The 14,435-nt window shown below is 39.3% G+C and overlaps 1 protein-coding gene across 17 annotated transcripts in view; it reads right to left on the bottom strand.

Annotated features, from left to right (window-relative positions):
• LOC128694998 (constitutive coactivator of PPAR-gamma-like protein 1 homolog) overlaps positions 1 to 14,435 on the bottom strand; it is a 224,507-nt gene that overhangs the window by 43,059 nt on the left and 167,013 nt on the right. For all 17 annotated transcript variants that reach the window (XR_008407941.1, XR_008407942.2, XR_008407943.1 and 14 more), the window contains 3 exons: positions 13,630 to 13,744; positions 2,380 to 2,571; positions 570 to 786 (listed from right to left, as the gene is read on the bottom strand). Coding sequence is in view for 13 of the 17 variants with exons in the window: in XM_053785385.1 (XP_053641360.1) it covers positions 570 to 786; positions 2,380 to 2,571; positions 13,630 to 13,744 (524 nt within the window). In the remaining 4 variants the exon portion in view is untranslated. The remainder of the gene's footprint in view (positions 1 to 569; positions 787 to 2,379; positions 2,572 to 13,629; positions 13,745 to 14,435) is intronic.

Genomic DNA, 14,435 nt, shown 5'->3' with positions numbered 1-14,435 from the left:
AGTAGTAGTAGAAATGCTAAGCAGTATTAGTAAGAGTAAGATTAGGTTCAACCCTTCTCCTTTCCTATTAAATTTCCAAGCAGATTTTTCAACATGGCTTGCAGTTACATTATGAATTTTTCCTGGAGGGATTGTGCTGGGGCAAATGGTAGCAGGTTAAGTCTTTTTCTTTCCTGATACTTTTGTAGCAGTGCCAGTGACAGTAATGCTGTTTTCCTAGGAGATAACCTTAATACAGGACAAATATTTTAATTCCTAAATGTTCTATGTACGAACAATTAATTGCAGCATGCAAATTATAAAAGAATTCCATTTCTCTACCTGTATAATCTACTAAGTCTATTTAACTACTTATTTTCATTAACAGTACTATATATTTTCAATATGACATTACTGCACATCTAATTATCTGCTCCCAGGCACCTTATTTTAGGTATAGTATTTTGGCTCACTTGGTAAACCAAAGTATAAAACTGCCAGCTAATAATCAATTGCTATTAACTCCATCAATTTCAGATGGCTGAGGATAAGAAGACTGCAAAAAGTTTGTCAAACTGCATAATCCTTACCCGAGTGTGTGTTGGTCCTATTTGGTGCCCCTCGTCCTCTACCCCTGCCAGCGTAGTGTGAAAAACCAGGATATGGAGGAGGGGGGCCTACTTTATGAGTCCCAACCCCAGGCATTGGTGGGATTGGTGGGTGAGCAAATTCTACCCTTAGACCCTCCAGAACTGCCTGTCTGCATCTTTCAACTTTGGCCACCAGGTCTATTTCTCCATCACACACCTAGAGGAAGCAATTGACTAACATCAAATTTTTTATACGAATAATAAAATTATTGGCAGCCAATTCTCAAATTTAAAAACCCTAACAAATTAATTATAATCTTTGTAAAAAAAAAATTGTTTAAAACATTTTTTCTAATATGAGGGTCCTACTTATTAGAGAATTTTTTCAAATGAACACCAATAGGAAACCCTGAACTATAATCTATTAATGTCAACTATCTCTCTTCTACCATTATTCCTTCAGCAGATGATCCTCATAACTTCCATCTTTTAGAAAAACTGTACCTATCTAAAGTATTTGTTTTTTTTATTTTTAGCTCAGTCAGCTAAAGTAATGCTACACTTGAAAAATCAATGGTAAATAGACACTAAACGTAGTCAACTCCTTACTCGTAGTACAACATTTCACCCATGAGTGAGCTTTGCTAAGTACAATATATGAAACAATGAGAAAACATTCAGCTTATATAGGGTAAAAAAAAAAAATGGCACAATACCATCACTGGAACAATACACAAATAACCCGTACACAGGAGAACAAAACTTATGACAACATTTTGGTCCGACTTGAACTAATTAACAGTCCAAGTCAGAATGAAACGTCATGTATCATCCTCCTATGCGTGAGTTATTGGTGTATATAGGGTACCCGGGGTAGGTCGTTTGGTGTAGTTTTTAAATAATAGATGAGACAAATACAAGTGAGAAGGGTTGGATATGAGTTAGAGCTGCCTAGCAAGGGCCAGTTTTAGAGTTTGAATAGTTATACTGCAAGAGGCCTACTGGTTCACGTTATGTTTCCTTCATTACTGGATGAGGTGTGCTATGCAAGTTGCCAAAGTGAACCTACCACAAGTTTGTTTTGTGTATTATTTAGATTGTAGATGACCCATAATGCTAATGTTTAGTCACGTAATTTTCATAAAATATTAGCCTGGGGTTCACTTCAGCAACACATCTCAAACCAAATATAACTCAACAAAAAAGCAGCTCGAAACAAATTCTACCAATAGGCAACACACAATGTCCTTAGTGAAATCCTTAAAATTTTTTTTCTTCCTAAACATGCTAAGCATAAATGAAATTAATGCTTGCTTACTACTGTTCATTCCACATGTTCAAAACATTGCAGTGTAATGCTGATGCTGAACTTGAGCAATATTGTTTTTTCCATATGAGCACAGATGCTTCAATATAATGTACTGAGCTTTACTACTTTCATTACATATAGTCTCAGTTATTACGTTAAATGCCACTTAATACTGTAAAAAAATGAAAATGAAAACTTAATTTGACTGGAATTTTGCTCCTGTTAATTTTCCTTATCATCATGTACCATGCTACACTTTTCAACTACTTTCATAAACATTTGTTATTACACTATATTCATTAGCATTAAGTTTATGTCCTTTACACAAATATATATGTGAATTATGCATTGTTCTTTCACTTTAATGCTAGATTATGGCTTGCCCAGAATTCTCTGCATAACCAGAGGCTTTCCATATGCTATATCAAATGGCATTCAATTTTGAAAAAACTATGTAACATGTGGAGATAAAATTTTATTATTAGCATTATTATTACTTACCTCAACCAAAGATCTTGCACAATTTGCTCGGATCAACTTTGCATGGAAGAGCTTGCCATCAAAAAACAACCATGGACAACACATGAGCCAGGGAACTGGAGCACCACAAGCATCATTGGCAAACAAAGCAGTTTCCACTCCCATCATGAAGAGAGCTGCAAGCTGACAGCCACGTGCTGTCACCAGAGGAAGCTGTCAAAAAGGTGAGGCATTCATGTGAAGTCTTAATTTATTTTCTTCTTTCTATTATCTTACAACTCTATACACATTTTTTCTTTATGTAAAACTTCGTTACTTGCTTTGTGTATATGATTCTGATTATTTTCTTTGACAAATGATCGTTTTTTTACCCCAACGGCTACCTAACACCAAGCCAGGGTGACCCAAAAAATAAAACACATTCATGACATAATACAGTGGTACCTTCACTTACGAGTTTAATTCGCTCTGTGACCCAGCCCAAAACTAAATTTTCCTCAGTGAAATTAATTGAAATGCTATTAATCCATTCCAGCCCCAAAAAAACCACCCCATTTTTTTTTGTTATGGGTTGTTAAATAAGAAAAATGTATTTATAAATAAGAAATGATTTTTGCCTTTTGTGCCTGTTATGGGACTATGGGACCCAACATGTATTGATGTATATAAGTGACAGTTACTCTGGAATACCTAATTATATTGAATTGATGAGGAAACAACACCAAATGGCCCTAAGGGAAGATCACTCTTAGGGACTGAGAGGCAGCTGGGTCAAGCCTGTTTTTCTCAATGTAATAGGTTATACTATAGACACACAGATTTAAATAAGTAGTTTATAAAGTTGTATTTTTGTAAAAGTAAAGTGTGGAAATGGGAAACATTATTGTGGTAACTAGAGAATAGTGCTTGGCAACAGTCTTTCGTTTGGTGGGTGTGGGAGGAGCTTAGCTGGGCCCCTCCCTCTCGCTCACTCTCCTTGGTGGCATTATGTGTGTGTACCTTAAGTTGTAGCCACCATACCCAGGGTGACTAAAATGTGTCAAAACACTGGTTAGTCCAGAGGAAAGAAGGGCTAATTATTTCAGATGCACTATGTGGGCTGTCCTAGGGTAGCAGCTAAGGGGTGTGCAGGCTTATGTTTTGTATATTCTGTATATATCTATTTTTTGTAATAGTAGTTTAAATAACCTGTGAAGAGGGCTGGAGAAAGGATTTCAAAGACACTGAGGAGGATCAAACATGAAAGTAAGTACGGTGGTCCCTCGTTTATTGTTGTTAATCCGTTCCTGGAAGTGTGATGATTATCGAAACAAGACGATTTTCGAATCAATTTTCCCCATAAGAAATAATGTAAATACAATTAGTCCGTTCCTGACACCCAGAAGTATTAAAACAAAATTTTTTTTACATGAAATATAGATGTAGTACATAAACAATACAATGGGACATGATGAATGAAACATTAACAGCATAACACTTACCTTTATTGGCGATTCTTCTTAGTGTATGGAAGACTGGAGGAGGAGAGAGATTGGATTAGTTACTGCTTGGAAGGGGAATCCCTTTCCATCAACACCTCAGGTACCAAGTCCTTTTCTGGGGTTACATACTTCTCTTCTCTGTTCCTTAATGCCATTAGGACCAGCTTGAGTCACTTGAGCCCTGTCTCGCAAAAAAACTGTCCAGAGAGCTCTGTTTCTGGTGTCTCTTTAAAACTTCCCTAAAATGGGCCAAGACTCTGTCATTGTACAAGTTGCCGATATGGCTTGCAACATCCTTCTCAGGGTGATGTTTCTCCATAAATCTTTCCATCCTACCCCACATTTCAAAGATCTTCTTAATTTCTGAAGAAGGCACCTTCTTCCATCTCTCTTCCTCCTCCTCTGCAGCAAGATTCTGAGCTGCAATCTGTTGCTGTTCCTGCTGAAGCTCTTGCAGCTCCTCAGTGGTTAGCTCTTCGTTGTGATCCTCCACCAACTCTTCCACATTCTCCAAACTCACATCCAACCCCATGGAACTCCCCAATGCCACAATAGATTTCAAAACTGACATAGGCTCATCAGGGTCAGCCACAAACCCTTCAAAATCCCTCGTTTACCTGAAGAGAGTTCCGGGGATCAACGCCCCCGCGGCCCGGTCTGTGACCACGCCTCATGGTGGATCAGAGCCTGATCAACCAGGCCGTTACTGCTGGCTGCACACAATCTGGCAACAATTTTCTCCAAGCAACAACAGCTTCCATGATTTATTTTTTTCTTTGCCACAATGGAAGATATGGTTGTATGGGGTTTGCTATACATCCTGGCCAGTTCGGCCACACGTACACCACTTTCAAATTGTTCAATGATGTTTTTCTTAAATTCAATCGTATTTCTCACCTTTACCAAAGGCTTGGCACTAGGAGCTTTCTTTTGAGCCATGGTAGCTTATTTAGCACTTGCAAGCACTAAAATGAATGGAATACTATTATGAAATACAGTGGACCCCCAGTTAACAAACTTTTTTCATTCCAGTAGTATGTTCAGGTGCCAGTACTGACCGAATTTTTTCCCATAAGGAATATTGTGAAGTAGATTAGTCCATTTCAGACCCCCAAACATACACGTACAAACGCACTTACATAAATACACTTACATAATTGGTCGCATTTGGAGGTGATCGTTAAGCGGGGGTCCACTGTATTTCGTATGAACAAGTGAGGGGACCATCGCTCACTGGTAAACAATGGCACACTGGCTGGGAAGGGAGGCCGAGGTGGCTCAGAGCCGTGAGTAGACGTCTAGGACGAACGATGATTAGCGAGTCAACCAACCATTTGCGAGCCAATGTTTGGACGAAAACAACGAGGTGATTTCCGAAAAGGACGACTATCAAGCTCGACGATTATCGAGGGACCACTGTATTACCCTAGAATGATAAGGCCTTTATGTAAAAGCTACCCCACACTAGAACATGTAGTGAGAACCATACTATCAAAGTAATAATGGACAACAACGTAACATCGCCAGGTCCCAATAATGTTTTAGAAATGCTGGAGTATATATATAAAACTCCTTGACGCACAGTGTAAGATGAGTGTCACTCCACTGCTGACAGTGCAGCAGTGGCGACATTTGTTGACTGTGCACTGCCTTGGCTTTATTTTTCACTGTTACACATAAACATGTTTGTCTATCTGTTTCTGTCTGTATCTGCTTGTTTCTGTGTCTAGCTCTGTCTATGTTTATCTGTCCCTGCTTATCTGCCTTTGTCTCTCTATTTGTCTGTCTAAGAGCCGTTCATGAATCAACAGGTATTACACACGATGCAGTCGTCACCTCTTGACTACTGAACAAGTGAAAATGTGTATTACTTGCCAGTTACGCTTATTATGCCTTATACCTACAAGCATAGTATAGAACATTGTCTGGATCTTTTGGGTTTTCCCAGGTAATTTACACTATGTATAACCGTATTTATGTGTACCTGTGAGATACAGACAGAGACAAACAGACAGAGATAGATACAGATAGACAGGAGATAGAGACAGCCACAGCAAATCAGCCAGCTGGCCACCCAACCAGCTGGCCTGCCAAACATGTATTACACATTCCAGAATTGTTTCTCTTTACTTAGGGCATAGGGCATACATTCTGGCAGGATGACACTACCAGTGGTATTAAAATTGAAAGCACGTTACACTTTTTTTTTTCAACAAGGCGGCCATCTCCCACCAAGGCAGGGTGACCCAAAAAGAAAATACTTTGATCCTTATTCAACACTTTCACCTCACTCATACATAAACACTGTTTTTGCAGAGGTGCCCAGATACAACAGTTTATATATGCTTCTAAAGATATATAACATATCCCTCCAAACTGCCAATATCCCAAACCCCTCCTTTAAAGTGCAGGCATTGTACTTCCCATTTCCAGTACTCAAGTCCGGCTATATAAAAATAACTGATTTCCCTGAATCCCTTCATTAAATATTACCCTACTCGCACTCCAACAGCTCGTCAGGTCCCAAAGACTATTAGTCTCTATTCACACCTATCTAACACGCTCAAGCATGCTTGCTGGAAGTCCAAGCCCCTCGCTCACAAAACCTTCTTTATCCCCTCCCTCCAACCTTTTCGAGGACGACCCCTACCCTGCCTTCCTTCCCCTACAGATTTATACGCTCTCCATGTCATTCTACTTTGATCCATTCTCTCCTAATGACCAAACCACCTCAACAACCCCTCTTCAGCCCTCTGACTACTACTTTTAGTAACTCCACACCTCCTAATTTCCACACTCCGAATTTTCTGCATAATATTTACACCACACACTGCCCTTAGACAGGACATCTCCACTGCCTCCAACTGCCTCCTCGCTGCTGCATTTACAACCCAAGCTTCACACCCATATGAGAAAGTTGGTGCCACTATAATTTCATACATTCCCTTCTTTGCCTCCACAGATAATGTTTATTGTCTCCACATATACCTCAATGCACCACTCACCTTTTTTCCTTCATCAATTCTATGGTTAACCTCATCCTTCATAAACCCATCCGCTGACACGTCAGCTCCCAAATATCTGAAAACATTCACTTCTTCCATACTCCCTCTCTCCAATGTGATATCCAGCTTTTCTTTATCTAAATCATTTGATACCCTCATCACCTTACTCTTATCTATGTTCACTTTCAACTTTCTGCCTTTACACACCTTCCCAAACTTGTCCACTAATCTTTGCAACTTTTCTTTAGTCTCCCATAAGCACAGTATCATCAGCAAAAAGTAACTGCATCAACTCCCATTTTGTATTTGATTCCCCATAATTTAATCCCACCCCTCTCCCGAACACTCTAGTATTTACTTCTTTTACAACCCCATCTATAAATAAGTATATTAAACAACCATGGTGACATTACACATCCCTGTCTAAGATCTACTTTTACTGGGAAGTAATCTCCCTCTCTTCTACACACCCTAACCTGAGCCTCACTATCCTCATAAAATCGCTTTACAGCATTTAGTAACTTACTACACATTGGTTATTATTGAGGTTTTTGATATTTCCTTGGTATCTCCTGCGAGTGGCAGTATAACTGAAGCTAGCTTGTAACTTGAATTTTGGTTTGCAACTCAAAGCAAAAATTCGACCAAGTGACGGCTCATAACTCAAAAAACTCGTAAGTTGGGGCACTCCTAAGTCAAGGTACCACTGTATCTGCAAACGTTTTTATAAAAGTTTTCAATATTATCCCTATTTTGACAGTGTGATCCATGTACACACGCTTAACATCATTTGTTCTCTGACTCACTTTCTAGCACTACCCTCTGAAATCTTTATATCCTTATTCAACCTTCAAGATACAGGCACTGTACATTCTAACAAAATCCAGCCATTCAGCTTTTCCTTAAACCTTTCAAAGATATGGGATACATCTATAAACAATATTGCCATGCTCACACTCTAAAAGCACATCAAATCCCAAAGACTTTCAATCACACCAATCTAACAGAGACATCCATACTTGCAGGATATTTAAGTCCCACCTCTCATCATCTATATCACATCCTACTCCCAACACTTGATCAGCTGTCTCCTTCACCCCAAATTTATGCAACTTCCTTAGCAACCCATTTTACTCCTTTCTAATAAAAAACAACCTCAACAATTTTTCTCATCTCCTTAAAATTATAACTTTCATACCATGAAACTTTATGACTTACACTTGGACAAGAAATTTTTACTTTCATTCTCCTCCTCACTGCAATATTCAAAGGACCAAACAAACACATACACCAATATGATAGGGAATCCTCCAGAAAATAATAATTAATAATCAGCCGTAAGCTTTAAATACATGAGTATGCTTGAAAGCAAGATTTAATTATATGCAACCCTTAAACTGGGTGTGACATATACAGGTCTCCCTCAACAATTCACGATTTCCGCTTTCGCGGGCTTCACACATTCGCGAATTCCCAACCGCCAAATCATATTCAAGTTTCCCGCCACCTGCGAGTCCCTACTACCCTCCCTCCGACCCCCGCAACTGGCAGCCAGCCCTCCCACCACTCAGTGTGGTGAGTGTTTTGTTTGTTCATTATTTGCTATTAAACTGCAGTATAAATAACGTAAACCCATTCATGACTGCATATTGGAATGGTTATTCGGACAGGTATTAGACGGTGACATGTGTTTACTCTTGAACACAGCAAAGAATCAAACATTTCTGCTACTGCTAATAATAGGGGGTAAAGGAGGTTTTGTGGGTAAGGGGCTTGGACTTCCAGCAAGCGTGCGTGAGCGTGTTAGATAGGAGTGAATGGAGACGAATGGTACTTGGGACCTGACGATCTGTTGGAGTGTGAGCAGGGTAATATTTAGTGAAGGGATTCAGGGAAACCGGTTATTTTCATATAGTCGGACTTGAGTCCTGGAAATGGGAAGTACAATGCCTGCACTTTAAAGGAGGGGTTTGGGATATTGGCAGTTTGGAGGGATATGTTGTGTATCTTTATATGTGTATGCTTCTAGACTGTTGTATTCTGAGCACCTCTACAAAAACAGTGATAATGTGCGAGTGTGGTGAAAGTGTTGAATGATGATGAAAGTATTTTCTTTTTGGGGATTTTCTTTCTTTTTTGGGTCACCCTGCCTCGGTGGGAGACGGCCGACTTGTTGAAAAAAAAAAAAAAAAAAAAAAATAATAATAATAATAAATGCGATATAATTGAAGAAGGAAGTTGTACAAAAATACGAGGGAGTGGTTGACACATCGTCAGTGTGGCTTTGTTTATGCTGGAGTGAGCATTAGTCTCCCTGCTCTTCCAAACATTTCACAATAATTCATTGTGTTTGGTACTTGTAGATTGAGTGCGACTGGAGTGGTAGAGGCAGTGGTTGAGGCAGCTGTTGAGGCAGCTGTTGAGGCAGCGATTGAGGCAGCTGTTGAGGCAGCGATTGAGGCAGCAATTGAGGCAGCGATTGAGGCAGTGGTCACTGAGGCAGTGGGTGAGGCAGCTGTTGAAGCGATTGAGGCAGCTGTTGAGGCAGCGATTGAGGCAACTGTTGAAGCAGCGACTGAGGCAGTGGTATTTAATAACATACATGTTATTAATAATAATAATACATGTTATTAATATGTACTATTATTATTTATAACATATATGTTATTAAATACCACTGCCTCAACCGCTGAATTATTGTGAAATGTTTGGAAGAGCAGGGAGACTAATGCTCACTCCAGCATAAACAAAGCCACACTGACGATGTGTTAACCACTCCCTCGTATTTTTGTACAATTTCCTTCTTCAATTATATCGTATTATTATTATTATTATATTATTATTATTTTTTTTTTTTCAACAAGTCGGTCGTCTCCCACCGAGGCAGGGTGACCCAAAAAAAAGAAAGAAAATCCCCAAAAAGAAAATACTTTCATCATCATTCAACACTTTCACCACACTCACACATTATCACTGCTTTTGCAGAGGTGCTCAGAATATAACAGTTTAGAAGCATATACGTATAGAGATACACAACATATCCCTCCAAACTGCCAACATCCCAAACCCCTCCTTTAAAGTGCAGGCATTGTACTTCCCATTTCCAGGACTCAAGTCCGACTATATGAAAATAACCGGTTTCCCTGAATCCCTTCACTAAATATTACCCTGCTCACACTCCAACAGATCGTCAGGTCCCAAGTATCATTCGTCTCCATTCACTCCTATCTAACACGCTCATGCACGCTTGCTGGAAGTCCAAGCCCCTCACCCACAAAAACTCCTTTACCCCCTCTTTCCAACCCTTTCGAGGATGACCCCTACCCCTCTTTCCTTCCCCTATAGATTTATATGCTTTCCATGTCATTCTACTTTGATCCATTCTCTCTAAATGACCAAACCACCTCAACAACCCCTCTTCTGCCCTCTGACTAATGCTTTTATTAACTCCACACCTTCTCCTAATTTCCACACTCCGAATTTTCTGCATAATATTTACACCACACATTGCCCTTAGACAGGACATCTCCACTGCCTCCAACCGTCTCCTCGCTGCTGCATTTACCACCCAAGCTTCACATCCATATAAGAGTGTTGGTACTACGATACTTTCATACATTCCCTTCTTTGCCTCCATAGATAACGTTTTTTGACTCCACATATACCTCAACGCACCACTCACCTTTTTTCCCTCATCAATTCTATGATTAACCTCATCCTTCATAAATCCATCCGTCGACACGTCAACTCCCAAGTATCTGAAAACATTCACTTCTTCCATACTCCTCCTCCCCAATTTGATATCCAATTTTTCTTTATCTAAATCATTTGATACCCTCATCACCTTACTCTTTTCTATGTTCACTTTCAACTTTCTACCTTTACACACATTCTCAAACTCATCCACTAACCTTTGCAATTTTTCTTTAGAATCTCCCATAAGCACAGTAGCATCAGCAAAAAGTAACTGTGTCAATTCCCATTTTGAATTTGATTCCCCATAATTTAATCCCACCCCTCTCCCGAACACCCTAGCATTTACTTCTTTTACAACCCCATCTATAAATATATTAAACAACCATGGTGACATTACACATCCCTGTCTAAGACCTACTTTTACCGGGAAGTATTCTCCCTCTCTTCTACACACCCTAACCTGAGCCTCACTATCCTCATAAAAGCTCTTTACAGCATTTAGTAACTTACCACCTATTCCATATACTTGCAACATCTGCCACATTGCTCCTCTATCCACTCTATCATATGCCTTTTCTAAATCCATAAATGCAATAAAAACTTCCCTACCTTTATCTAAATACTGTTCACATATATGCTTCAATGTAAACACTTGATCTACACATCCCCTACCCACTCTGAAACCTCCTTGCTCGTCCGCAATTCTACATTCTGTCTTACCTCTAATTCTTTCAATTATAACCCTACCGTATACTTTTCCTGGTATACTCAGTAAACTTATTCCTCTATAATTTTTACAATCTCTTTTGTCCCCTTTCCCTTTATATAAAGGGACTATACATGCTCTCCGCCAATCCCTAGGTACCTTCCCCTCTTTCATACATTTATTAAACAAAAGTACCAACCACTCCAACACTGTATCCCCCCCTGCTTTTAACATTTCTGTCATGATCCCATCAGTTCCAGCTGCTTTACCCCCTTTCATTCTACGTAATGCCTCACGTACCTCCACCACACTTACATTCTGCTCTTCTTCACTCCTAAAAGATGGTATACCTCCCTGGCCAGTGCATGAAATTACTGCCTCCCTTTCTTCCTTAACATTTAAAAGTTCCTCAAAATATTCTCGCCATCTACCTAATACCTCCCTCTCCCCATCTACTAACTCCCCTACTCTGTTTTTAACTGACAAATCCATACTTTCCCTAGGCTTTATTATTATTATTATTATTATTATTCGGGTTTACATTATTTATCTTTCTTTCTTTCAACACACCGGCCGTATCCCACCGAGGCGGGGTGGCCCAAAAGGAAAAACGAAAGTTTCTCCTTTTACATTTAGTAATATATACAGGAGAAGAGGTTACTAGCCCCTTGCTCCCGGCATTTTAGTTGCCTCTTACAACACGCATGGCTTACGGAGGAAGAATTCTGTTCCACTTCCCCATGGAGATAAGAGGAAATAAACAAGAATAAGAACTAGAAAGAAAATAGAAGAAAACCCAGAGGGGTGTGTATATATGTGCTTGTACATGTATGTGTAGTGTGACCTAAGTGTAAGTAGAAGTAGCAAGACGTACCTGAAATCTTGCATGTTCATGAGACAGAAAAAAGGACACCAGCAATCCTACCATCATGTAAAACAATTACAGGCTTTCGTTTTACACTCACTTGGCAGGACGGTCGTACCTCCCTGGGCGGTTGCTGTCTACCAACCTACTACCTTGAATTATTATTATACTATTGTTATTATTAGCAGTAGCAGAAATGTTTGATTCTTTGCTGTGTTCAAGACTAAACACATGATGTCACCATCCAATACCTGTCCGAATAGCCATTCCAATATGCAGTCATGAATGGGTTTACATTATTTATACTGTAGTTTAATAGCAAATAATGAACAAACAAAACACTCACCACACTGAGTGGTGGGAGGGCTGGCTGCCAGTTGCGGGGATCGGAGGGAGGGTAGTAGGGACTCGCAGTGGTTGGGGAAGTGGTGGAGGCATTGGTGGAGTCTGTGGTATTTAATAACATACATGTTATTAAAGCATAACATGTATATATTAAGTACAATTTACGACGTTTTCATGTATTTTATGATTGTTCATGGTTCAACAAGTTAAGGAAGCAGTATACAATATATTGGGGCACCAAACATTCACGGTTTTTCAACATTCGCGAGGCTCTTGATCCCCTAACCCTCGCGAATGTTGAGGGAGACCTGTGTACCTGTCTTAGGTGAATGGGTGCAATGTACATACAATGTATAAAAAAATCCTAGTGCATTCAAATTTCCTGATACAAAATTTCAGAAGCACCTTCTGGAATTGTCTGCAATGTTGTTCCACCTACAACAAAAATCCTGGCCCATGAGTGAATAATGGGAGGCAGTACTGCAAAACTATAACAGTCAGTATGCGAGACTCGAGTACCAAGTGACATACCATGGCAAGGAGACCTGTAAATTTGTAAATTCAATGGAAAAAAAAAAAAAACTAACAAATCTGAGAAAGAACGGTTTAAAAAAAAACAATGTAGTAATATGTACAGCATTGCCACAGAGTTGCCATTTTGACTACATATGTCAACCTTCAACATGTCATAAAATGGTGCCTTTGCATTATTTTAGAGTTCTCTTTCCAGTTATGTACCAGTATCCATTTTTTATGCTCTACAATCCTGTGGGAAGGGGCAGATCTACTCTGGTACTAATAACGTTTAAGATTCAGGGCCCCTAATCCCAGAGGGGCCCCAGTAGCAACTTTAGCCCACACTGCTTAAAAATTCTGGGACTACTGTATGAGAAAGGGTTGCAAGAGGCCCCCCATAACAGTTCAAGCCTCAGGGCCCCTAAATTTAGGTTAGCCACAGCCTGTGGGAAAAATATAAAAAAAAAAAAAATATTCAAAATGCTCTTTACAGCAAGACTGTTAAGGCTCCAGCTTCTGTATATTTTAAAGGTTAATGATGATTATGCATGAAATACTGAACACCCTACCTTGGTGGGAGACAGCCTGTTAAAAAAAAAAAAAAAAAAAAAAAATATACTGTATGTATACAGAAAGCAGAAAAAATTTATCACAAACCTGCAAGTCTTGCAAATAATGTGCATTTGTGAGATCTGGGGAGAAAGCCGTCACTAGAAAGGCATCCAATTCTTGCTTTCTCAGTATTGGACCATTAGAAGTGCTCATAATATATCTGAAATAATTTGTAGTAGAACAATACCAATTAGAAAATAAGCCTGACCCCCCCTTCAATAAATACCCTACCTTTGTATACTAAGTAAGGCATAATGCTGACACGTGGTAAATAGACACTTAATGCCGTGAATTATTTATTGCTACAAAGTTTCACCCACGTGTGGGTTTTATCAGTACATAGCAAGAATGAAAAAAATTATATGGCTAGATATCTAGGGCAGACAGTCAAGTGTAAAGTTGAGTAATCCACTACCCAGTTTTACACCTGACCATATGCCTCTGGTGCCCTATACAAGGTGTAATTTGCCTCATTGTATTATGTACTAATAAAACCCAATTATGGGTGAAACATTAAGCCGACATACAGTGGAACCCAAGTTTTTGTCTTTAATCCGTTCCAGAAGGTCGGCCGAAAACTGATTTGTATGAAAACTGAAGTAATATTTCCCATAAGAAATAATGTAAATCCCATTAATCCATTCCAGACACCCAAAAATATTAACAGAAAATAAATTTTAGAGAGAATAACTAGTTTTATATACAGAAAACAATGAGAAATAAATACAAAGCACTAATGAAATGCATAAATGAACATTTAACATCACTTTTACCTTTACTGAAGACTCGTTGGCATATGGAAGACATCGAGGAGGGGAGAGGGAGGAGAGGTTATTGTTTGGCATTGGAAT

Source organism: Cherax quadricarinatus, chromosome 35 (genome assembly GCF_038502225.1).
Source record: "Cherax quadricarinatus isolate ZL_2023a chromosome 35, ASM3850222v1, whole genome shotgun sequence".
In the NCBI taxonomy this organism is placed as follows: Eukaryota; Metazoa; Arthropoda; class Malacostraca; order Decapoda; family Parastacidae; genus Cherax; species Cherax quadricarinatus.
This window is presented reverse-complemented; position numbering and strand designations above follow the sequence as displayed.